The 26,527-nt window shown below is 42.5% G+C and overlaps 1 protein-coding gene across 2 annotated transcripts in view; it reads right to left on the bottom strand.

Moving 5' to 3' along the window:
- ank2b (ankyrin 2b, neuronal) overlaps positions 1-26,527 on the bottom strand; it is a 162,230-nt gene that overhangs the window by 105,926 nt on the left and 29,777 nt on the right. The window contains exon 1 of one of the 2 annotated variants that reach the window (XM_047601080.1): positions 13,488-13,789. The exons of the other annotated variant lie outside the window; for it this stretch is intronic. Within the exon in view, the coding sequence (XP_047457036.1) occupies positions 13,488-13,574 (87 nt within the window). The 5' untranslated portion in view covers positions 13,575-13,789. Of the gene's footprint in view, positions 1-13,487; positions 13,790-26,527 lie in introns of those variants that run through there. 2 annotated transcript variants of the gene reach the window in all.

Genomic DNA, 26,527 nt, shown 5'->3' on the forward strand with positions numbered 1-26,527 from the left:
CTAAGAGAAATGAGGTTTATGTGCCAGATGTGTCACTTGAAACCAAACAAAAACCTATCACGACCATCAAGATCATCTACAGCAGGGTTAGGGTTGGGGTTAGGGTTAGCATAGACAGTCCATAGCAAATTCTAAATGTGTAATCGTATATGGCCCTCACTTGGAACTTGTACTTGATTGTACCATTTAGTGAGGTTGCATTAGCACCTTGCATCTTCTCCACAAAACAAGATCAACCATAGACTCAGGAGGTGACCAAAAATGACCTCCATCCCTTAGTATCAAACATTCGCTATTCATCCAAGGTCTCAAACATCACCAATCACGACCTAGCCTTAAGAATGACTGAAAGCAGACTACATTGCATTCCCTGCTTGGCTTGGACAGAACCAATTTCCATGTGGTCTTTCTTTTGTGTTAATTCTTCATGTAAAAGGCTTGGTTAAGCCTGCAGTTGACTCCAAAGCTCTGCAAATTATTTGGTTCTTCCCAAGACACAAAAAAAAACTTGTAAGATAATTTGTCTTGTTTTAGGAGTTAATTTCTTATCTCAACTGTTTAACTTGCTTATTTCTAGATTTAACAATCTCGATTTAAGAAATCTTGTCAAGTGAAATTATCTGTCCATGCAGCAAGATTATTTCACTTGTTTTTAGTACCTTTACCCTCAGATTTAGTGTTTTTATCTTGTTTTTAGACCCTCCCTTTTTGCTGTGTAGCCTTGGAATCCGTAAAAACCCTGAACGAAAAACCTTCAGTCGGTTCAACAACAACATCTTCATAATCTACACAAAGGATTCAGTCAAGACCGACAGCTCTTTCTGTCAGGCCTTAAAAAGCAGATGAAGATGAAGTGGTTGGAAGAGGGTGCTTAGAAAGACTGACAGGGAAATTCAGCTCGTATTCCACTCTTGGCTTCACATTAAGTCATGGCCTTGATATTTCACTGGAAGGACATACGTTAATGCTGCAAATCTAATCAAATATCCTCTGCTTCCACAACATGACGCGGGATAATGTGAGTAGGCAGGATCGGGGGATTATTAAACACACCCAGACATACACCTGTCTTCACTATGGAAGGCAAAGGTTACCGAGTATGTTTTCTAATCAAGCTGGATCAAGGCCAGTTCTAGCAAGTTGTTCCTTGAAATCCTTTCCTCCGGTTTCAGACCTAGCCCAACGCGCGCACACTTTCGGCTGTAACCTTTCCTGTAATGAGTTCTTTGTCCAAATAGTGTTACTCAGACGATAAGGTCTGGACAAACACAAAGCCATCAGTAGAAGAAGAAAAAAGCGGCTCCCGGATGCCTCAATATATCTCCAGTTCAATCTGGGAAAATAAATTATCTCTACATTAAAATAATGCTTTCTACAGGCGCCTATAAACGATGCGCACACTCAGGAAATCGAAAGTAGAGCAACTACTCCCACACAATTCAAATGTGACCGTGGAAACTGGCACATCAGGGTAACCTCAGAATTAACAGCTACACTTTGTCCTTAATTTAGGATTAGGTAACGTTTGAAAGACGTAATATTCTCAGAAGTGCATATTCCATATTTTAATACCAATCACATACTACTATGAAAACTCCATTTTGATAAGTTATGATCAATGATTCCAGCAATTCGACAAGCATTTTTGTCCAAAAAGGATATTTTTAATTTACCGTTTACAGCAGATATTGCCACCTTCTGACAAGGAACCACCAGTCAGCTTTTTCTTCACAGAAATCGTCCTTGTCAAAACCTACAACAAACACTCTTCGCATTCATGCTTCTGTTTTGCCCAAAAGGGGTTAAGAGGGTGAATGTTTATCCTCAGGTATTGCTCTTTGATGTTTTAGACTCGTAGGTGAAGGCATTTTGAGAGACTGTTGTTTCCAGGTTGTAGTCGTTGGTCAAAGTCTTCTCAAATCTTAATGAAGTCACATTCAAGGGACAGATTTTTACTTTAATATGTTTCTCTGCTGGCTGTTGTCTTCAGTTTCTTGGGACTTTTATCTTTTATCGGAAGTGTAGAAACCCATGAACCTGTCTTACTGTACCTACAAAGCTCAGTAGGATCTTAAGGTTTTGAAGATCTTTGAAGACACAGTTCTACTCACTATGTACCCCACCTCTCCTTCCCAAGATGGGGTTTTCCAGAAAAAGACAGGAAAGACTGTTTTAAATGAGACTCTTTCCCATGAAGCTGGAATTATCCCTTCAATCTTTGATCACTCGCCTTCTTAAACCAAGCCTACGCTTTTCCTAATCTTGATTCAGGACGTGGATAAAAGACAAAGAAAACAAGCGTGGGTCTAGTGTTACAGCGTCAGCCTGCGCGCTTGAATGCGCGTTGATCACAGCTAATCATTGTCTCCAATCTCACCGGGTTAAGTTTCACTCCCGTTTACGGGTGAGGGAGGTGGACAAAGCACAGGGGAGCAATATTGCCTTCCATTTGCTTTCTGTAGCTAATAGCCGGGCCTCATCAATGTGTTACTCCCATCACTGCACTTAAGGTTGAATGCTTTATTGCGGCTCTGATTTCCTCCATTTTGTCAACGTTCTGACTATCCTCATTCCCATAATCCTCATCACAATCATTACGACCTCGTAACATGATACCCTATTATCTCCAGCTTGTTAAGATAGATTCAGCTCAGCTTGATGCTATCTGTTAAAATGCTAAAAAACGGGTAAAGCACTGGAAGATGCACCAATTTGGAGAACCCTTATGTCGATGAAGCCTACTGGCAGGCGAAGGAGCAGTGTCTTATGCGTCTTCTTATCTTTTGATGCGTTCAAGAAAGTGTGTCTCTGTGTGTCTGAAGGCAGGATATAGGCCACAGGTGCCATGGTAACAAGCCAAAGGGGAACAGAAACTGAAACAAACTGGAGAAAACCAGGGATCTTCGAAGGCATGAGAGGATGAGAAGCATGTGGAAAGAAGAAAAACTGCTTGTAAATTTACAAATAAGCAGCAACCCAACCTTTAGGAGGACAACTGAAATCATGATTTTGTCCCAATATAGGACTTTTGTGGCTTATGTTTTAAAAAAGGTAAATGGATTTAGAGTCGGTTGTCCACGAGCCAGAGGGTTAGCAGTTCAATTTCTGGTACATGGGCCAAATGCCAAAGTATCCATGAGTAAGACACTGAATCCAGTTGCTTGCGTGTTCGACAATGCTGTGTGAATGTGTAGAACTGTAAAGTATTTTAAGAACCTATGGGTCTGTGAATGTTCCCAGTCATCCAGGTCAAGGTATAGCCCCAAAAAAGTGTTTAAAAAGACAATTGGACGTGACGTTTTGCCACTCATCCAAGTAGCTCCTTTAGTTAATCCTTTTCAAACATGTTTTTGGATAACTTCATGGTCTACACTGGGATCTAAATGAACTTCTCCAAAAAGTGAAAGTGAAACCCCACAAATCCGTCTCTGCATCACGTTGGCCCTCATCAGTTCGACCTCTAACTGAGACCGTGACACCTTGCAGCAACTGAACCAGAGAAGCTCCATTGATCCACGCGCCACTACCCTCAAGTCCCCAAGCATTACTAATGGATAGATCCTCTCATCAATAAATAATCCCTGGCCGTCCATAAATGAGGTGGGAGACGGCTTCTTGGTGTTAGACAGAGCACTCCCAGTCCAGCCTACAACTCACAGTCAAACCTGTCACTAAACATCACTACAGGGCTAATGCAGCTCTGATGGACGCTGACTGACAATCTGAATGGTCGAATCCATCTAGCTTGGTCAAGATTGAGATTTCTCAACATGTTCCTGGGGCTGTATCACCTGGAAGTTTGACATTTCACTCCAGGAATAGTATCATCCCCCTTTGACAAGCAGGTGTGGAAGTGTCCACCAGCTCCTAAAGTCCATTTTATTTAGAGCTGTAAAATCTGGGATTTATACTAAGCGTTACACCACTGCATGGATTTCAAGACCCACATATTGTTTTGATTTCATCACAAGAAAATGTTAAAGGAGTGGCCGGGGAGGGGTCTGTCTGGACCTGCTGATGTTCCCACCACCTGGACCCAGAAAAGCGGAAGACAATGGAACATGTTAAAGAACAGAGCTCAGCTCTGATATAAAACACCAGGTTTAATTGCCATGCATTTGGTATCTGCTTTCATCAGCTAATCGAGTTTTCAGCTCGTGATTTTCACGCTCCATTGTTGTCTCATTTACAGTAAGTGGAGGACGAGTGAAGCGCTTCACGTAGGAAACCCTACAAGACCACGACTGCCTCCACTTCGCTCAGTATTATTCATCTGTTATGGCACCAGGAGTCCGAGCAGAGGGAGACCGCTTGAAGCTAGCGCCTGATGCACCATCAGCCGTGGCACCATACTGGGATTAAACGCTCATTAAGCCCGTCTTCTCTCCTTCAGCCCCCACCTTTTTTTTTTTTACTCTGATGTTTTCTATTCATCTGCATCGCTTCCTGTCGCCATTATGTCGAAACAGAAGAGAACAACAAGACGCTTGGAATTATTTGAATCCGCTTGTTCTTAATAAAAATCAAGCAGAATACATTCAGTTGATATTATTTACTTGAATCAGAGACTTGCTCATTTCAGTTTTCATACATATCAGCCACAACATCATGACCACTGACAGGAGAAGTAAATAACATTGATAATTCAATGTTCTGCTGGGAAACGTCTGGACCTGGCATTCATTTGTGTGGATGTTACATAGACATGTAGCACCCACCTGCCACAAAGACAGTTCAGGAACAACTTGAAAAACATAAAGAACAGCACAGCTTCTAAATTCACTAGATCCCAAACTCATCAAGTATTTGTGGGATGATCCACCATGGAGACCCCTCCCCTCAACCCATAGGACCCAAAGGCACCCCCCCACTAACAACATTCTGTTACCAGACACCATATGACCCCCTCAGAAGACCCATGTCCGTTCTCTGATGATTCAGAACTGTTTTAGAGAAACAAGGTAGACCTACACGAGATTAGGAAGGTGGTCATAATGTTATGCCTGATCGGTGTAAAGCACTACTTTATTTATACTGTTGTCTGTTGTCAGATGTGGGGCAAAATGGCCCACATTATCACTTAGTGGACAAAAACCAAAGCTGGCAGTCAGAGAATATGTTGCCAAAGTCTGAGATGTCGTCTCAGATGTTTTTCTTTTTGGCGGCAAAGGCTCTCAGTCACTATGGCAACGTCTGGGTGTCATCCTCACAGACCATCTGTGTTGCCGTTTGCCATCCAAGAAGAAAAAAAAAAAAAGAAGCCACACACGAGGGTCAGACACTCACAGTCAACAAAACAGCAAGTCTACTAAGAAATAATAAGGATGCTTCCTCATAGACAGACCACTCATGATTTCCATTGGACTTATGTTACCCACAGAAAACAGCTGATTTGAGAAATACGCCTCTGGTCAACGTGAGGTCAAACTCATCAAACCTTTTTCATGGCTACACACAGAAGCTGAAACAATACTTCAGTTGTTAAAAACAGCTGATGATGCAGGACGTGGGTCTGTTGGGAATTATTCGCAATACTACAGTTCAAACACACTCACACGCATCCTCGCGCTTAATCTCAATCCTGACTGTAGTCTAGACTTAATCCTAATTCTCTCTTTTAACGCTTGCCTCAGCGTTATATTTGCGGAAAGCCTTAAGATGCTGGGGAAAAAAATACAAAGAGCATTCTAGGATTTGTAGTTTGTGATTCATTTGTCTCCAGTCGGGCGGCGTCACATCGCGAAGAGTCAGTGGATCAGCTGGACTCACTGTGGTGCTTCCTCGTTATCCTTCAGAGTTATTTCCAGACAAACCAAACCAGGCAGCAGAGACGTGAACCAGTAATTGTGTCGAGCCAGTCAATAGCAATCCTCCGATTAGAATCGACTTTCTATTTCTCCTCCGGCAGGGACCACGGTCTCCTCATTTATTAACATCTTTTTTCTTTGAAAATAGCCAGACTACATAGCAACAAGTCATGAACCGCTGCTCCAGCTCAAAGATGTTTCTACCTTAAATTGACGATCGAACGAAAAACATATTTTGCTTTGCCGGTAGAAGACATAGGTTATGGACATTACTCTGCACACTACATACATGAGTGAGACCATAGACTAGGAATGGGAAAATATATCGATATAGCAATATATCACGATATTTTTTTCCTCCAATACAATATCGATTTTGAATGTCTTAATATCGATTTTAAAAGAAAAAGAAAAAGTTGTGTTTTGAGCACATCATGAACAACTTCCACACATCCTCCACCACCATTTTTCTGTACAAGTGCAATAAATTAGAAACTAATCATTTGGATTAATCTGGTTTCTTACTCAATTTGTCCAAGGAATTATCACTGATGTCATCTGATGTACGTGTATATACAACATGTATTTTAAGCTGCAATTAAAATTTCTCAGTGAACTATGTAGAATATTGCAATACATCGCAATATCATAATATCGCAGTAATGTATTGTATCGTGATACATATCGTATCGTGATACGTATCGTATCATGAAGTCCTCACCCACAGTGGGTGGGAGTCATACCCACAATATTCTGAGATTTAATTATATTTTTCTTTTTTTTTTTACAACCATTTCTTTTTTCTTTTAAATGCTGTTTTTCCTGTTTAAACTAAATCTGGTTGCACTGTACAACCTGTGGCCTGCAATGGCAATGTGTATGATTTATTCTGTGATTCAGGAAACACACAAAATAATCTTGGCATCCAAACTCAGCTGACTAAACCATCCTTTGGGCAAATAAGAAAAGTTTGTTTGATTCGGAAGCGCCAAAACCATATGTATTCATCCTCGAGGGACAAAGAACGTCTGTGGTTTTCAGTTGTGGCCTTTGTTGTGAGAACGGGACTTTAAAATGTGCCCATTCTGGTGGGTGGATAGTCTGTGGATAGAAGCAGCACGGGAAATTGGCTTTAATCAGTTAGCTGATCAGCTGTGAGTCATGGATGCCATTTATAGACCATCATGTGAGAGCTGAGCTGGTCCAATGTGAAGGGACACCGAGAGAAAACTTGACGGATTATATAAGATTAGTTCCAGCAATGAAAATTAATTTGCGAATGCTCCGTACAGGTAAAACTGAGAACAAGAATATGCCACTTCACTCTCTGTCTAAATGTCCATTAATTCAATGCAAAATCCTTCACAAAAAACACTACACAAATGCTAAGCTAGCCACAAATTATGCTTTGTTAACAACGCTTGCAACATATGTTTTGGTCTTGCGCTAAATTGATGATTTGACAATCAAATCTATTCCCAAATCCATTATCACCCATTTTTAGCACCCCTCCTGAAACAAACCTTCCCATGGCAAAACTGCAAGATTTGGCTTTTGCCACCTTGCTAGTTTGGAGGCTGATCTTGTTCAACGGGAGGCTTGCCCAACCCCCAAAAGATCACTGTTGGATCAAGCTTGAGACAGTTCTCGCTCAATGGGGCCCTTATCTGGAAATGGAACTCCCTTCGATTATGTTTCTCCAGTCCTAGACAAAGATTCAGCTTCTCTATACATGCTATACTATACCCTAAAAGGGTCTTTGCATTTCCTTGCCTTGCGTTTTTGGATGTAGCCTGCTTACCTGCGCAGGGCCTTTTGTTCCATATTTTTACGATTCACTGTTTTCCATCCAGCCTTTTCGGGCCGTCTGTCTCGGGTCCTACGTTCTTGCCACACACTGAGGCGTTCCTAATCCTACCGTTCGCACTGTGACTGACAAAAGCTACAAATTGTCCCACAGCATCCCTGTTGGAGTATCACTCAATTACTTGGTGATGCCATTGACTGGTTATAATTGGTTGATTCACCATTGTGTCAGAGGAGTCGTCTCAGGTTGTCGCTCACTATCGCTGACTTCCATTAGAAACTGTGTTGTAGCTTGTCGCTCTCGCTGCTAGCATGAACGTAGCACTAGTGTTTAAGTTCCTTCAACTCTTTAACTCTAAAACTCAACCTCAAACCTACGCAATGTTTCATAACAACCTCTCAAAATCTAATGATCATGAGAAAAACTTAAAGGATACATGAAAAGGGTTAATGTTGCATCCCCCACATCTGCTCACAATCCACTAAAATAACAAGTATCCCTGTCATGGCATGCACATGTCCGCACTGGCCATGTCGTGCAAAACTTTGTGGACACAATGCCTCAGTTTGCATTAGCAATGAAAATCGACCCAACCCTCATTCCAGGTATAAAGATCATTATTTATACGGTACCAGATTGACGTATTGATCGACTATGGCTACAGCAACAATGAAAGGTCAAGTCAGTTTAATGTAGAAAGCTGCAGCTCAGCTTAAAGACCAATGAAATGGATGAATGATTTGTGGAATATGACTGTGCATGTTTTTTTTTTCCAGTACCGAAACAGCTGAGCTATTGAAAAAAAAATAAATAAATCATCAAACTTTTCGTCTGCGGAAACAAAACACTGATGCGTCTCTTCCGAACTGTTCTGCAGTACAGTCAGAACCTGAAACTTTGCTGCGCTCATCAGAAAGAAAGTCACACAGTGAGCAAACACACTTACAGTAGGGTCGTGTTTCGGACTAGTCTTTGAATAAGTGGGGGGGGGGTTAACCGAGGAAGAGGAAGAGGAAGATTTATGGCTTTTGTGAAAAAGCCAAGAGTGCAGTGTATTAGATGTTTTCACATCACTCGTGTCAATCGCCCTGCACACAGCAAAGATCAGCTCCCATGGGTCACCATCCGGGTGCGTACTTGTGCTTGTGTTCGTTCCAGGGTGCCTATCTAAGCATGGGGGGGTGGGAGAGGCATATCAATAATTCATCCATTGATTTCGATTGCTCCCTCGCTGCCAAATGCATTGCCACTGACAATTTCCTTTTGTAGATTCAGCGTTAAAGACATTGACGGCCATACCTGCCTTAGTCTGTGTTTTCACTTTCTCTTGAGCTCACTCAGTTTGGACAAAAAAATAATAATAATAATAAAACGGTGCAGAATAGTGCGTATAGTTGTTTTTGTCATGTAGGATTTGTTATCACTGCTCCCTCTGGTTTGTCACAATGGGCCACCGCTTCTGAGCTCCAACATTTCTATGTTCAGCAAAAAAAAAAAAAAAAACTTCTGAGCAATGTGTCAGCTTGATTTATTACATGTGGCGCGGCAGTACCGCAGTAGAAGGGCAATAAGTCCTCCATCTACACACTGGTTGGTTTAGAACAAACAGGAGGAGATATGCAGTTGATAAATGGTAAAAAAAAAAAAAAAAAAAAAAAAAAAAGTGACAATAAATTAGCACATTGCGAAGGTTTGTTCGGGTTTAGGCACAGTAACGACTTGGTTGGGCTCAACTACGTGCTAAGTTTGAAGAGTTCAGCTGAAATGTTTAAAGTCTGGTGTTTTGCAGCACCCATCCATCCACACCCAGCTCCTCCCCTGCACAAAATCTGGGGCTCTGGGGTAAATCAGAGTAGTAGTAGTGCGTAGTCCGTGACAAGCAAGAAATTTGTTCTTGTTTTCTGGAGGTGAGCGAGAACTAGGGCTGCACAATTGATCGTAATCACAGTTTTGACAGCCACGATTAAAAGAACCTGTTTATCGGCGATATTTACATTTAAAATTCGGGCAACTGCTTCATATCTAATCAAACACTTTCTCAACCAGTAGTCAGCCAACCACCAGGGGGCGAACGTATGATTAAGGCTTCATTAAGTAAATAACAAGTAAACGCACATTGCCTCAAGCCTCAAGCCACTCAGTGGACTGAAGCTAATGTTATAGCTTTTTTCTGTGTAATAGCACATTTATTCCTAGGTAAATTTTTTATTTTGGGGCATTTTTTATATTATTAAGCAATTATTCTTATTTAAAATTTCATTTTGGACTGAAAACTGTTCACATATTGTTTCTTTAAAAGAAGTGCAATAAAAAAGCAGATGTTGTCCCTAATGAACGAATAATCATGATTAATAAGTGCGATTAATTATCGCGATTAATACTCACGATTACAATATTGATCCAAATAATAATTTGCCATAATCGTGCAGCCTTAATGAGAAAAATAAAATTTTCTCTGACCAGGTCATTTGTACTTCACGAGAAAATCAAGTTCCGAACTCCAGCTTTACTATTTATTTTCAGATGACATCCAGTTGTTTTGACCCACACACAGCATATAGCATCTTGGAGCTCACAGAGTGGACGCTAGCATTTCCGTTTTTTCCACATTAACCACGCCCACTTCCAATTTCTGACCAATCACAGAATAGTGACTGAAGAAGGAAAAAGAAAAAAATTCTCCCTGATAAATGTGTCGAGAACAAGCTGCAAGTATGTAACAGCCTTAACTGCATCCGACCTCATCATCTGCTCAGTAGGACTTCAACAAATTTGTTCCTTCGCTAATTAACGTTAACGTGACTTCTTTTGGATGTTTATCGAAGTGACAGCTGCTTTTGTCACAGAGGGTTCAGTCTCTTGGGAATGCGGGATTTTTAATATTTTATTTTTATTTAAGGAGTTTAATAAGGAGTTTTCACAGTGTTTTAATAAATATTAAGAATGTTTGACTTGTAATGCAAAATCTTATTAATCATTTGTAAATATTAGACAACCTCTACGTATTATCACTAAAATCTGATTAGTTTAAGGCCACACTCATTCCTGGCACCTCTCCGCTGTTCCTCGGCCAATTAGAGAAGCAGACACGCCCTCAGGAAGCAGGCATTCTTTGCAATGAATGGAGGAGCGTCTGCATGCTAATTGCTGCATTGTTGTGTTATTTTGTCTGCGGATTAGCGGGGTAAGTGATCATTATCCAAGTGTTTGTCCACACGAAGTTATGTTTGGTGTTCGGGATAAGGAACTAATCACAATATTTTCTGGTGGAGTAGTGGAAAGAGCCATTATATTGCAAAATTTTCCAGTTTTGCACATTTAAGGACACGGTTCAGGAAAATTAAGAACTAGGCTTCAATGGCGACATAGCAACATTGAGGTTAATCACTTTTTTGGTCAAAGACAAACACTTAATCTTTTTGATAAACTTGAAAATCACACATAAATAATTATTCCACTATAGGGAAAAACGCTTGACTTTCATGTAGGGCTGGACGCTACGACCAAGAACTTATATCACGGTATTTTTCAAAATGTTGACAGTATCACAGTACATTACGGTATTTTATAATTTTTTTCATGCATAATCACGTGTTCCCAAATTTTCTGCTGGTTGAGAGAAGAATTAATGCAGTAGATTGACTAAGGATGGACTATTTGACTGTGATGATGAGTTAATATTGTAGATTAATCCCACACTGGTAGTAAAACAGGTTTGCATGGTCCCATGTTAGCACTGACTGATAATCCGGAGACATGTACAAAATAAATAAATAAATAACAATGAAAATTATCAAGATGAAATGAAGAAACAGCAACAATTACAACTTCATTTTGACATAAAACTGTCTTTGACTTAAACTGCTATGTCTGTAATGTCAATAGCATGACTGGCTACCAAATGATTGTAGTCTGCATGCAACATTTTTTTTCCCTCATTCATAAAAAGCTAAAATTGGGGACATTTTCTGGGACAGATTTAACCGGGGGACAGGTCATCCAAAACGGGGACTGTCCCCAGGAATCGGGGACGTCTCTTCACCCTAAAAAAAAAACAAAACAAAACAACTGACGCGGCACTTTTATTTTTTTGGCACAAGTCTTCTCGTTCTGCTGCTTCATTTTTCCGACAGTGACACAGTCGCTTCATGTTTAGAAATGTTACATTGAAACTGGTCCGGTCTGAAACAGTGTCTCAGGGTGCAGAGATCCACTGTGTAGTCAGGTATATTATAAATAAATACTATAACTAATAACTAAAACCATATGAACCACTATATCACCCAGCCCTACTTTTATATGCAGATGATGAATGATGGTTACTTTATCGTTGTGCGCCATAAATGCTAAAAAGACAACTATCGTTTAACTGGTTTAGCAAAAAGGTAAAAAGGCTGATGAAGTCTAAAAGTCAACTAAACTACCCGCACACATCAGAAGTCACTCACACAGGTGGACGACAAACAAACTGTACTGTTGCAAGACTTCAAAAAAAGAGTCACTTTACTTTGGCAGTTTGCCGTGAATGAGGGGGCGTCACAGGTTGACATTTAAGCGCAGACGACAAGCTGTTGATTTGAAACGACATTTGACAAATAAAAAAGACATTTTGAGGAGCGTTACACAGCCACGCTGTCACAGTGTGCATGTATTCTGAAAATTAATGTTTGTTTCCCATTTTTTACCTGGACAAATATTTTATTTTCAAAAAGGAAACTTAACTTTTTTTTTTCCAGAGAAATTCATCTTACCAAAAGTGGCATGATTCACTGGTCCGCCTGCTTATATAATCATAGCCGAGCTGAGACAATGGGGGGAAAAAGAATCCACCTACGCTTTCATGCGATGCTAAATTGAACATCTTTTGCAGTTTCGCCTTCGGTTTGTGTCAAACTGTGGCCATTTTTTAACATATTTTTATCGTTTTTTTTCTTTTTTTTTACCATTCACAAATCCTATAAGATGAATTACGGTAAACAACTGTTAGATAAAGCCCTGACTTAGCTCATACATACTAATAAATATAGAAAATACACTGTAAACAAATATATTCTATTAAATTCACAATATTCCTGCATTTCTCCGGATGCACGAGCGCAACAGTCTGTGCCGTCATCAGATGCTGACATGCTGGACGGACCGGAGGGTGACGGGCGTGTGCAGGAAAAAAAATAAAAGAAAAACATAAAGAGAATAACCAACAAAAGCCCCGTGACAGTTGTGACACAAACACCTTTTTTTTTTGTAACGAGGCTGATGGGAAAACAACAACAACAACAACAACAAAAAAAAATGACAGCTGATATCTGCGAGCGCTGAAATCCACAACAAAGAGCGGAGCAGAGCGAAGTGGAGTGGAGTGGAGTGGAGTGGAGTGGAGTGGAGTGGAGTGGGGACCCACCCTGACAGCATGTGAGAGGAGCCTCCGCCTACTACTCACTACCCTAGAGGTGTGCGCACAACAACAATAACAACAGTAATGATACGCTGGAGAAGGACGGAGATGGAGAAACAGAGGGGAGGGGTGTGAAAGGGCTGAACTGATATGAGAAGAGCTTTAATCCCAAAAAAAAAAAAAAAAAAGGTTGAATCAGCAGGGATCGAAGGCTCCCACTGGGAAACGCTTCACTCCACAGGAGGAGATGGAGAAACTGAGTCTCTATGAGAAGAGATTAAACACAACTCCACAACACAACAGCACTCTCTGGCCAATTAGTGGAAGAAACACTCATCCTCCACTCACTCATCCTCCGCTACCCCTCTCATCCGCCTCCTGCTCTCCTGCTGGGGAGGGAGGGAGGCAGGGAGGGAGGGATGGGGGGCGTCTCACCCCCCACTCCCTCCACCATGTGTCTCTCCATCCATTCATTTACCTTCTTGGGTCTCTTCCTCCTCTGGCCCAGCCCGTTGAGGCGATCGCTGGGGTCCAGCCTGTAGTGGGAGTGGTTGTCCTCACTCATTCTGTGCACTCCCCCCCCCAAACTCCCGACCCCAACCCCCGACAAAACAACAAAAAATTAAAAAACGCTGGTTTATTCCACCTCTTCTTTCTTTCTTTCTGTCTTTCCTTTCTTTCTTTCTTCCTCCTTGTTCCTGCTGCCTGTCTTTCTGTTTTTTACTCTCGGGGAGACGGAGCGAGCTGACCTCCTCTCTCCTCTCTGGTCCTCACACTCTGGCTGAGTGTAGCGCCAAGCCAGGCGGAGGAGAGAGAGAGAGAGAGAGAGAGGGTGGAGGGGTGGAGGGGGGGAGTGGTCGGGTGAGAGGGAGGAGAAAAGGGGGGAGGGAGCGCAATGGTGTTGCTATGGCAGCAGCTGCCACCAGTGTTTATGTGGAGACCTCGATGGCGAAACCAAAATAGTTGTCACACGTGCATGTGTGTGTGTGTGTGTGTGTGTGTGTGTGTGTGTGTGTGTGCGTGTGTGTGCGTGTGTGTCTGGCTTCTGCTTTTCTTTATGAATCATGAAATTGAAATTAAAATGAGGAAGAGAAAAAAATAATAACTAATAATAACACTGCAACTTGAAGCATAAAAGCAACAGACGAAGAAGAAAGAAAAACATGAATGAAGGGACAAATGTGTGTAGGTGAGAAAACTACTAGGTCATAATAAAGAAATGAATTACGTGGTGCCGTCATTGCATCACAGTAACATCCACGTGAATGGACCAAAACTTTCCCAGCAGAACACTGAGTTGTCACAACACGGTTTAAATGTTATCGACTTCTCCCGACGGTCATAATGTTGTGGCAGATCGGTGTATGCCGACTAATGTGTTGCACTCTGTGCTCCTTGCTGCCATATAAGCTAAGACGATTGTAGGTGTATTCTGAATGAAAAATAATAATCAGAAAATGAATCGATAAAGGTTCACAAAATCTTTGACTGATTATATATTTTTTTTCTTAAATTTTCCCCCACAAATTTAAAATTCTTTAATTGCACATTAAAATGAATCCAACATATTTTAGTGAAGGGATAAATGGAGGCAGGGACTAGAAATAAATAAAAAAATAATAATATTTGATCCTGTGTATTATTTTAATAGCTTAATATTGAATGCAGAATGATAATAATAATGTATATTTATAATTATATAATTTTCACTAGGCTGAGTTTAATATATATAGCACATATAGCAGGGAGGGGGTCCCTCCATGTCATTAGATATGCAGGTGTTGTGTGTCGGAAAAAGAATAAAAAACCTCAACAAAGCTTTTCCACGTCACTAATGTTGAGGTGACTGAGATTTCTAACAACTTGTGGTGAAGTTCAAACCCTGGACAAAACTGGAGGTCTACTGTATCACTGTGCAATGGCAAATGAGTCCTTTGGAGTACGACGGTAAGTCAGGTCGCCACGGCGATGGCCTTAGCAACACAATCTAATTCACCACGAGGAATTCTGACTGTATTCTACCCTGAGGTGTCCGAGCCTGGTAAACCGCCATGGGAATGCACCCAGGAGGCAACAGATTGGCTGAGCCACCTCGACTGGCCCCCGTTTGACGCGAGGGAGCTCTGCCCTCAAGATATCCAAGCTCATCAAGAAAACAATTCAGAAAACGATTCAGGATTCAGTCCTAATCTTTCGTTCTGTGACACTATATTTTCCATGTTAGTTGCCCTGAGATGTCATGGTTTGGGGAACTGAACTGAACTGAATCATTGTGTCTAAAATAACTGTTGGGATCATTTCAGCTACAGTAGCTGTAGCGTGAGATGTTCACACAGGCGCATCACAGCTGATCACCTCACCTGATGAAAACTAAAAAAATAAACTGAAAAAAGACAAAAAAACACAGACACAAAAAAAGACACAAGTCTAGTCTGCAGTTGAGTTGAATTTGCCTGAGAAATTATTGCACCTTTGGTGTGAATACGTCAAAACAGGAAATATAAATCATTGAAAGATCTGATTAATCTAGAAAATTGTGAAAAAGTCCACGTCTTCATATAAAATAGTTTTGTCAGACCAAAACCCAAAACCAAACACATCCAACTTAAATCTGTTTAACAGAGAAATAAGGAAAACATTTGTGTATTTGCCAAAATGCACATTAAGGATCTGTTGTATTTTTCTGATAAATAACATAAATTTTCTCTGTCACGAATCATTTCAGCTCCGACCAACAGTGTAAACACAAAATTATATGCAGCAGATTCCCGTTCTATAGATTGAGTCGATAAACTTCCAACCAGTGAGGATTACACACCCAGACACACTCAGCAAATCCACTCCGTCTTGTCAGTCTTTGTTGTCTGAGGGCCCGGGTTGGGCTAGGTTTTAAATCCATGTGTGCGTACCCCCTCCACCCACAGCTTTATGAGTTTCCTTTTGAAAAAATCATTGATTGTCTGTATCTTAATGATGGCCCCTGGCTATGGGTTCCCCGTCACAGCAGGTTGGAGCAGCATCCCATTAACGGTGATGAAAAATGGACCTTTAGCTTTTTTTCCCACTACAGGAACTTCATGAAAATGTTGGGTTCAGAATTCAAAACATCAAGCCCGACTGAGGAGGTCCTCCCAAAATATGTAGACAACTAACAACATCCACATCCAACACATGTATCTTAGCGTTCTTATGCACACAAATATGTTTGTGGCATTCGAACACCAAAGCTGCCACCAAGTCTCAACCATCAACAACGCTTAAAGCAGGCAGTGGAAACAGCCTCTCAGGTGGCCAAGGACGACTGGAATAACAAGTTCAGTTGTAGTTGTGTTGGTTCCTGACCTGATGTGTGTGAATGTGAGCTAAGGTGACCCTAAGGATCGTACAGTATGTCCTCGCTGACAGTCAGGCTATAAAGGAGCTCAGCTGTTGGTGAAGAGGTGTACAGCACGTGGTCATTTGGCACCAGGCAGCAGGGTCTATTCATACAACACAAGACAAGTATCGGTTTACAATTAGAATAACTGTGTATGCTCATTCACCCCTTTGGCTTTAATGAACAAAGAGAATTTAAATTAAGGGACCTAGGGTTAGGGTTAGTGTGATTGCCTGTGTGTATTTTGAACAAGCCCTTGTGGATATTCATGACTCATAATGATGGTAACGACCTTTTGATCTTTTTTCCATTTCCAGCTTCAGGCCAAATTTTCTACATCGACACAATAAAAAAGAAAAATAATCTACAGAGCACAGGTAGATTTAGATCAGATTACGTGACTAACCTACTACGGTTGATAAAAAAAAATATTCTACAAAATTTATTAAGAAATGTTGTAATAGCTTTAAATTTTTTATGTTTCTGGTTTGAACAAAACAATTATTTTTCAATAGTGTTACTACCTTCTATCTCCTAGGGGTTGTACAGACTGGTCGACCAGTCCAGTTTGTTGACTTCACCCTTTAAGCATCATGTTTACTAGCAACCGGTCACATGACAATAACAACACAGACAACTCCTAGAAGACAGGCGCGGAGTCCAGTGGATCGTAGCAGCAAACTAGTACTAACTCTAACCCTCGGCACTAACCCTAAGCACTAACCCTAACCCTAGTCCTTAGTAAGTGGAAATACTTCATTATAGATGAAGCCCATACTACCGTGACATGTCAGTCCTGAAATGAAACAAAAGTACTACTGCAATGCATCTCAAAATGCATCTGCTAACACTAGCAAAGGAATGATCCAAATCCTCTTCCCAGTCGTCAGTTAACAACTTCACCAAACACCAAACAGAGAGAAGAAGGCTGCACACCAAGACATTACATCTATAGCTGCAGAATACAGAGAAGGTCTCAGAGAGTACTATTAAATGAGTTACAGACTGTTTTTTCACTATACATATCTGCAGCTCACAGTTGTCTGTTCTCGGCACATGTATTCAGATCAAGAATATAGATGTCACCGCTGCAAAAATCTGTAGCCTTGCAGCCCCTTGTGCCTTTATCTTTTCCAAAGGCGGCAACAGAACCAGAATTGGGAAGAGGTGGGGCCTAAACTGTGATGCGTCTGTGTTCATGTGTCAGATTAAATCTAATCAACCTCCCTGACCAAACCAGAGCAGACCAAAGCAGAGCAGGGCAGAGACCAAACGAGCTAGGAAGAGCAACATTAGGATCGAACACCAACAGCTATGTTAATTACACTCCCTTATTAGTCCAATGCCATCTGTTGCACGTCTCCACGCCAGACATCACATTTACGTCTTCCTGGGGTCTGTAGCTCTATACAGTCGCATTCCATCACACGGTAAACTACTTTAAAAATGCACTTTTACTAATATTTCACAATCTCGTAAACTCAGCGATTGTGGTTCATATCTAACTTCAGATTTAGGCAAACTTTCTAAGCCTTCTGCCATGTATCCTGAAACCAGAAACAGTGGAATGGCTGAGCAGAAGATGATGACTTCAGGTTAAGGGGATAAGAATGTAAAATCAGGTCAAAATGATTCTAAATTACACTAACCAAACCAAACCAAACGTCCAGACGGCCTTACAGTCATACTCGGTGGACACTGGTGTTGGTGGTACGAAAAGATACGTCACATAAATCCGCAACCACGCAACATTTTCCAGACATTTTAGACTGTAGTCTGTCCTCATGTTGTCAAAAGAGTAGGAGTTAGCGGATGCTACCGCAAGCTTGTGCAGTCCATTGCTTGCTTTGTCACATAGACAATGAACTCTTTATCTGTGAGACCACTCGATCGAACGGTGATGTAACTGGGAAAATATTGCACAAGGAGGAAAAGTACTCAAGCAGGCATTTATTCACTGCGGAAGAACTACCCCGGAGGTCAGCACTCAAAACGAAAATACATTTATTTTCAATCCTACATGCAGAAGAAGACAGTTTCAGAGCAATCGCCATGAAGGTGGAGAAGATGTGTTTCTCTTAATACTGCGTTCACAGCAGAAATCAACCACCTAAAACCACAAGAAAAACCTACAAAAAGCCATGACATCGGGTTATATCACAGACTACATACACTACGCTCTCACGGCTCGGACATTTATGTGCAATTTGTTGAACGGTGCAGAAATCCCTAATAGGTTTTTACTGCAAACACAGCGTCATTAAAATTTAACAACGGCAATGTGTTTGTGCAAGCGACGCAATTATTTTCTAATGAGACGCTATCAGCAGCTACACTCGTCCACGGCTGACGTTTGCCAACGAAAAAAAAGAAAAAAACATTTTCCACCGTTTAGAACAAAACTGCGAGGGTCAAACTCGGGAGAAACCCGAGCGTCCAATCGCTTTTTTAAAAGCTGCACTAGTGTTGTATTACTTTCCTCTGCAGTTGCTCCTGTCACTATATCCATAAATGGCTTTCCCACCTTTTCATTTTTGACAGCAATGAGATTCGATACAGCGCCGAACAATAGCGAGCTGAACGCCTGAAGGCTGAATGTCCTTTACAGTGGAGTGGCAGCGTATAGCTGAAAAAAAAAGGAAAGAAAAGAAGATGCAAAGACAGGAAACATATTGTATTGTTGAAGAAACTTCATCCATTAACTACACAGCAACCAAAGATCAGTGTTCAATGTTCACCCAACAGGACCACGGTTTAGATATACTTAGATATACTGAAGACAGACTTGCACAAAACCCAAACCTTTCATCAGAGAATGGACATGGTTCTTCTGAGGGTGTTCCTGTGGATGTTGTTAATGGGGGGTCTTTGGGTACCTCTGGGTTGAAGGGAGGGGGCTCCATGGTGGATTATCCCACAGATACTTGATCAGTTTGGGATCTAGTTGATTGGGAGGTCAGGCCAACGCCTTGTGCTGTTCTTCATGTTTGTTCCTAAAATGTTTTTGTGTGTGTATCAGGCTACATCCTACTGGGGTACAGGGGTCATTGCTATGGGGGTAGGGGTCCCTGGTCTTTTCTAAGTGGGTGCCACATGTCTAAGTAACATCCACACCAATGGATGCCAGGTCCAAAAGTTTCCCAGCAGAACATTTAATTGTCACAAAATGGTTTAAATGTTATTTACTTTTCCTGCCAGTGGTTTTAATGTTATGGTGGACCAGTGTATGTATAGTTTTATGCGAAACAGTGGGGAGACAGTGAACAAGCGTTACGTAAACGGTGAATAATACTGGAATAATCACCGCACGCTCACATTAAGTGGTTAATAGTCGGACTGAAACTGAGAATGAGCTTAACCAAGTAAGCGCCGTGTCAGCTGGAGTCTCTTGATGCCTGTGTGCATCTCCATGAGAACAGCACCAAAGCCTGAACAAGGGGATTCTGTGTTCACCCCCTAATAAATCAAAACACAAAGAGAGGAACGGAGATCTTTCACTTTATGACCTGAAGAAGAAGAAGAAGTCTTTTCAAACTGTTTTCCAGACCAACTCTGAAAACACACACACAGGCCTCAGTGACATTGACCTGGCCTGACACCACTTCCATTACGATGCCCGGCTGTGTGATCCCTTACACACCAGGACAAAGGGAACTCTACGCATTCCACGCTGCCAGTGAATGCCTCACATCCCACACACACACACACACACACACACACACATATAAAGGCCTCCCAGTGCAATCAGAGTGATTTAGCAGCGACCGTCTTAAGAAGTGACTTTGAGGGATGCCACTGTGGACGTGTCTGTCACAGTTTAACAAGAGTTCAGAGACAAATCTGCACCGAAGGGCTGGCGAGAGAGGAAATGAAATACAGATACAGCTCAGGTCGAAGACAAAGACGATCTATCAGAAAAGAAAAACCATGTCAGAGTGGATAAAGTGATGTTTCAGTCCATCTCCCCATACACTGTCAAAGCTTTTGGTTTTAACAGGAGTATTCTAAGGGGGTGGGGGTGGGGGGGGGATTAGGCGTTGCAGGAAAGGCCGTGATTATGCACAAGTGTGGATTACCTGAAGAGCAAGAGGGGGACATGCCCCTGGGCCTCAAATCCTCAAGAGCCCAGATAATACTGGGTCTGTCTGGAATTTATATCAGGCAATTCTGCTGATTTAATTCCACCATGAATGAATAGTACAAAGATGGGAAGCAGTGTTGTTAACGCTTATTGTGTGGCATGGGAAAACCACTGAGAGGAGTAGTAAAGACCATTTTACCATTACGTGTTTGACTGGGAAACGTCTGGACCTGGCATTCATTCATGCACCCACCTAGACCAGACCAGACACCCCCCACCCTACAGCAATGACACTCCTTGATGGCGGCAGTCAGTTCAAGGTGTTGACCTGTCCTCCAAATTCACTAGATCCCAAACTGATCATAGAGACCCCTTCCCTCAACCCATAGGCCTCCACCAAAAAACACATGATTCACAACTGCTTTGGAGGCACTAAGGAGACGATATTAGGAAGGTGGTCATAATGTTATGCCTGATCGGCGCATGCAAACTAACACCATGAACGTCTCTCCCTGTTCTGCATTTTAAAGCCAAACCTGCTCTTTGTACCGCCGCCCTTTGAACCCCTCAGAGAGCCACGTGCCCTGTCAGCTGGCTGCCTGCCTGGCAGAGTGTGGTGGTGGGTGGGTGGGGGGCATCTGGCCTAGCGCCAGGCTCTCTGAATATTTTATGAGAGGGCGGGGAGGTTGGAGAAGGGTGGATGGAGGGTATGAAGAGGAGGGTGAAATTAAACGGACGGCAGCCCGTACTAAGGTTTGCACTAATATCGTGTAGAGTTCCATCTCCACGATAAACAGCTGTAACTCCATTTCCCTCCAACCACACTGTCCATTATGAGGTAGTCTAATTCTCCACTAATTATTCTGTGGCCTCTGTCACTCCTTACAGCCAAGTTAAGTTTTCTTTTTTTTACATTTACAAATAAAAGTTAAAGGGAAAACTCAGCAGCTAGCGTTGACTTCAATACAGGGCGCAGATCACCGAGTCACACTACAATGACACAGCACACATACTGGGTTTTTAATGCCATTTTTAATTGTTAATGCAAATATGAGGTGTCAGTCAGTCTGGAAATTTGGTTTGGTTGCAGAAAACGTCAGCCTCGTGCGACCTTTACATTAAAAACTAAGGCGGTGGCGACAGTAAAGATTAGCTGCTAAGTATTAACATGTTCATTTTGTCACCGTGCACATGTGGGCATGGTTACATTTGCATATCAAAGTGGCTCAAGCCTCTGGGGAGGTGCAAGCCTGGTCGCACAGTTGCCCGAAATGTTGCTTTGACAACCATCTTTAGCATTCCTCTGGAAAAAAAAAAAAAAAAAAAAAAAAAACGGTCAGTAACCTCATTTAAACTCTAGTTAGGTGAGAACTAGCACTAAGGTGTTGGCATCGGGGTAAAAACTGCCTCATCACAGGAAGAAACGTGGAGCAGAAGCCAGCTCATATGGGGGGCACCCATCTGCTTGGGGCCGGTCAGAAAAAGATGAAGAAGAGAGAAGGGGATGCTCTAGCATGCTCTAGTCGTGTACAGTATACTGTACATTCCCACATCACACACTCCCAGGCTAAGTGGACGAGACAGGGAGCAACCAGCTGCAGGGTCTAATGAGGCTATCGACGGCTGCTGATGAGCTGGACGGGACGGTGGCTAAAAACAGCAACGATGAAGCGATTGATTGGGATGTTACGTAGTCTACATCAGACCCAGCCTCCGACTCTGCCGGATGACGCAGGGTGGGATCGGTCGCTCGTCGATCCAACCGTGAGAATTTGAAGAAGGCACATCATAGAGACAGGGTCGTCACGAAGCGGACAGGCAAAAGAGGCGATTGCCCAGGGCCAATTAAGAGTCGGACGCGGCTGATATTGGACCATATCAATGACAATGAGGGAACGCTGATAAACGCTGCAATGACAACGCGGTGGGAATCCTCCCTAATGGGGCCCCTTCTAGTGCTGCTACTTGTTAGTGGTTACAGACGGCCTCCTGGGGACTGCTGACATTCGGGTAATCGACAACACGACTTGAAACCCCTTTAGACACTACACTGCAACAATGACATGCTGGTAGTCTCCCTGATGGTTCTCTGCCTACACCGGCCAAAATGATGCGAAACTACCAAGAAGAAAAAAAAAAACAGGCAGTGGTAAATATGAATATGTGTTACATTAAAAGTAGCTAATGCCACATGGGACACCAAGCATCATAAAACAACAACATGGTCGCAAGTTTTGTAAGCAAATGTCTAAATAAGAACAAAGTGTAAAAACTGAAGATATTACTGTTGTTACTTGATATTTAAATAATACAAGCCAAATTTGTTATGTTCTTAAAATTAAATTTTAGTTTTTTGGTTGCTTTGTGTTTTTTTAGCGACAAAGTGCCTCTTGCCCAGGGCCCCCAGATTGTCTTGAACCAGCCCTGCATAGAGATACCCTTCACGGTTTTGATTGTTTGTTCTAAAGTCTCGCTCATAAAACCGTGAAACACGAGACTGAAATTTCCTCAAACCGAAAAACTAGAATGATTCTTTTGTAGGAAAAAGTTCCATATTTGCACGTGTTTTATTTCCTCCTGAGAGTTTGGTGAAAACGTTGATACCTCCGACAGTCTGGCGCCGGAGCTTAACAGTCCTGCTAATAATTGGGCTCACAGGTGATCAACTTCTAAATAGGATACATGCCCACTGAACCTGTGCATCAAAGACAAAACCAACGCATCAACCAACAACAACAACTACCTCAAGGAAGTCTGCGCTCTAGAAGAAGAACCACGTCAACCTTTCTGTCCACCTGTGTCTCAGCTGATGAGTTTTGTTAAGAACCCAAAGCTGCTTGTAGCGTGTTCAGTTTGCAGAGGGATTGTCCTCCACAAACACACAACCGTGATTTCATGCAATATTTCAGCAGCGCTTGCACATCATTAAGGTGCCTCTCCTGTTTGGACAGTGGTTAAGGCTGATATTTGCAGTTATGCTAAGCTTCGACCCGGGCTATCCGCTGGATGTCTTTCTTTACAAAGCTGTGACATGGTTCTTAAGAGTAGAGACGTTTTCTGGTCTGGTGTAGGTGGGGGCTACATGTCTAAGTAACATCCACATAAATGAATGAATGAATGCCAGGTCCAAAAGTTTCTAAGCAGATCCGGTGACAACCATTTTCATAAAATAAAATGATACGTGCACTGGAAATGTCTCCGCGCCTGTGAAGCTGAGCTGTGTGTCTTTACAGCATGTGTGTCTCCACCTGGACTCCCCACTGAGCCGCTTCCTCCCCGGCCCTCAGCAACCGCGTTGCTATAGTAATTGTATCTAAGTGAATAACCATAGCAACCGCGTAGATGCCTCCGACGGCACAGTGGTGGCTGCTGCTTTTCTCAATGCTGGAGATGAAACAGGCCCCCGACGTAAAGAGGAGGAGGGGGAGAAATAAGCAAAGCAGAAAGCAGCAGAGGAGAAGAAAAAAAAAGGACAAAAGAGGAAAAAAACAAAAAAAAAACAAGAAGGTATTCCCTGAAGGCAGCGCCACCCTTTTCCAAATCCCCCTTGTGCAATAATAATTACCTGTCAGGGGGCAAACGTGTAAGGAGAAGCACCTGTTTTCTGGCTGGGAGTCGGAGGAGGTGGTGATGCTGTGCTAAATTTAATACAGAGTCTAATGAAAGCCAGCAATTTCCTGAGGAGACTGCTTCAAGTAAGGGCGCGAGAGCCGGAGCTGTGCCGTCAAGAGGCCGGCACGGGTCAAGATCACCGCTTCGGCTCGAGACAACGACAAATTCTCATGAAACACAGCTCCTCTGCTCCGCCTCACGTTCACGTCTGCAGTCATGCCATGCAGACACAGGTCACGCACACGATGGAGGAGGGCGGCGGCTCCTGTTCGGACCCAATCACCTCGTAAACATCCGAGTCCGCGTCCACAGGTGCCGCCGCTGCCATGAGCCGAGGAGGAGGCAGGGAACCCTCATCTGCCCCGTCTCCAAGGAAACCCTCGCGCTAGCTGCCTGTCTGTTGTCAGGGCAACGGGAGGAGGGTCAGAGAGGGCAGCGGCGGAGAGGAAAATACCGATGAAGATGAGGGGGAGACGACAAAGGCAGGGCGGGGCCACGGACCTGATCATGATTCATGATTTAAGACGCGGTCACACTGGATGTGAATCCACGAGCATCACAGAGATCGTTGTAGTAACGTCTTTAAATGCATTCTTGTAAGGCTGAGCTAAAAGCATTCACCCATTGACCCTTATAAAAAATGAACAACATCCCCCTGCCTCCAGATTACCATTTTAAATAGATTTCATGTACCACGCCCATTTATCTTACCCCGCATTTACCCATCCATCCACCCCGCCCACCTCCTTCCCCAGACACGAGGAAACGAGTCTGACTCTGGCCTAGTTTTATGAAGCCGAAGAAGAAGAAGAAAAAATGTTATTAATTTTATTTAGTGTCTAGAGAATAACAAATCCTTCCTTGCTGCAGGTAATTTCCCTTCATCTGAGGCCACAGAAAACAATGAAACATCTAAATATCTGCTCAGTTTAAATATAATATGAACCGTTATAAGTCTTTCTCTGAGCCTCTTCATTAACAGGAGCTGCCCTTAGGTGTAATGCTGTCTGTGGAGACTGTGGGGACTAAAGCATTAGCAAACGCATGCAAAAAGTGATTCAGCTTGTTGAATTTTTGGGACATTTGTCCTTGTTTTTAATTATGTAAATCGTTTTTGTCATTTAAAAAGTAAAAGATGCATTTTAAACAATTATTCTTTATCACTATAGACTAAAACTTATTAAAATTATAATGACGTTGCATTTTTTATCCTACATTTGACATAACCATTGGTTTTCACTTCCCAATTTTAGTAGGTGAATGGTGCCACCTTGTGGAGGATCGACGTCATTACACAGGAAAATATCCTTAAGTGAGTACAAACCTTTTAAAGAGCATTTACTTTAACTCAAATCACATTGTAAAGTGATAGTCTTCTCTTAGATATACAGTTTATCATTAATGATCAGGAAACAGGAATGTTCGTCTGACATTGGTCCACTAGAGGGCGGTGTTCACATTCTGAAAGGTTATGTCGGTGCCCTCCTCCTCTGATGACCTTCTCCGCCGCTCTCACACCTATTGTCATTTATTCTTGGCCAGCAGCTCACATGATGCACTAACATGTTGAAATGCAACGACAACGAAAGGGTAAAAGAAATAAAAAGGAGGGGGAGGAGGAGGAGGGACAAAAATAGCCTCATTTGGCAGTCGTCCATAAATAAAAAGTTGTGCCGTTGAAATCAGATCTGTTGTGGAGCGGTGAGAGGAGTGTGACTGACATCGGCCGGTACCGTGACACTGATAAACCCAACTCCTGAACAGGTGCTTGGTTCAGAGTGTAAAACTACCTCTGACTGACGAGCCGAGGAGATGATGTTCCTGTAAAAGTCAGTTTACTACTCAGGGTAAACATGACCCAGACTGAGATTAAAACTCAAATACTGCAACTAGTAAATTTAATAAGGACCCAAAGTCTCATTCTGGACTCCTGTAAGTGTAGAGGTGACCCCCCAACTGTCCCTATTGATGGAGACTGTGTGGAAAGGGTTCACAACTTTAAATTTCTGGGAATCCCTGGAGGAAAACCATCGTGAAGGACTCTTCTTACCACCTGTTTGACCTCCCGCCCTCTGGGAGGCGATACAGGTCCATGAAAACTCACAACACCAGACAGGTGGAGCGGTTTCCTCCCCAAGGCCTCCTCAACAACACTCAGTAACCACGAAATCCAACTAAATATTTCCAAATTCTTGTGTAATGTACACAATGTTACAGCCATAACATTAAACCCACAAGTAAATAACACTGACCATCTTCTGACAATGCAACGTCCTCGTGTGGATGTTACTTAGACATGTAGCACCCACCTAAACACAAAAACACTTCAGAAAAAACTCAAATTCACTGGATCCCAAACTGATCAAGTATCTGTGGGATGATCCACCATAGAGACCCCTCACCTCGACTCACAGGACCCAAAGACCCCACTAACAACATCCTGTTACCA

This window comes from Mugil cephalus, chromosome 1 (genome assembly GCF_022458985.1).
Source record: "Mugil cephalus isolate CIBA_MC_2020 chromosome 1, CIBA_Mcephalus_1.1, whole genome shotgun sequence".
In the NCBI taxonomy this organism is placed as follows: Eukaryota; Metazoa; Chordata; class Actinopteri; order Mugiliformes; family Mugilidae; genus Mugil; species Mugil cephalus.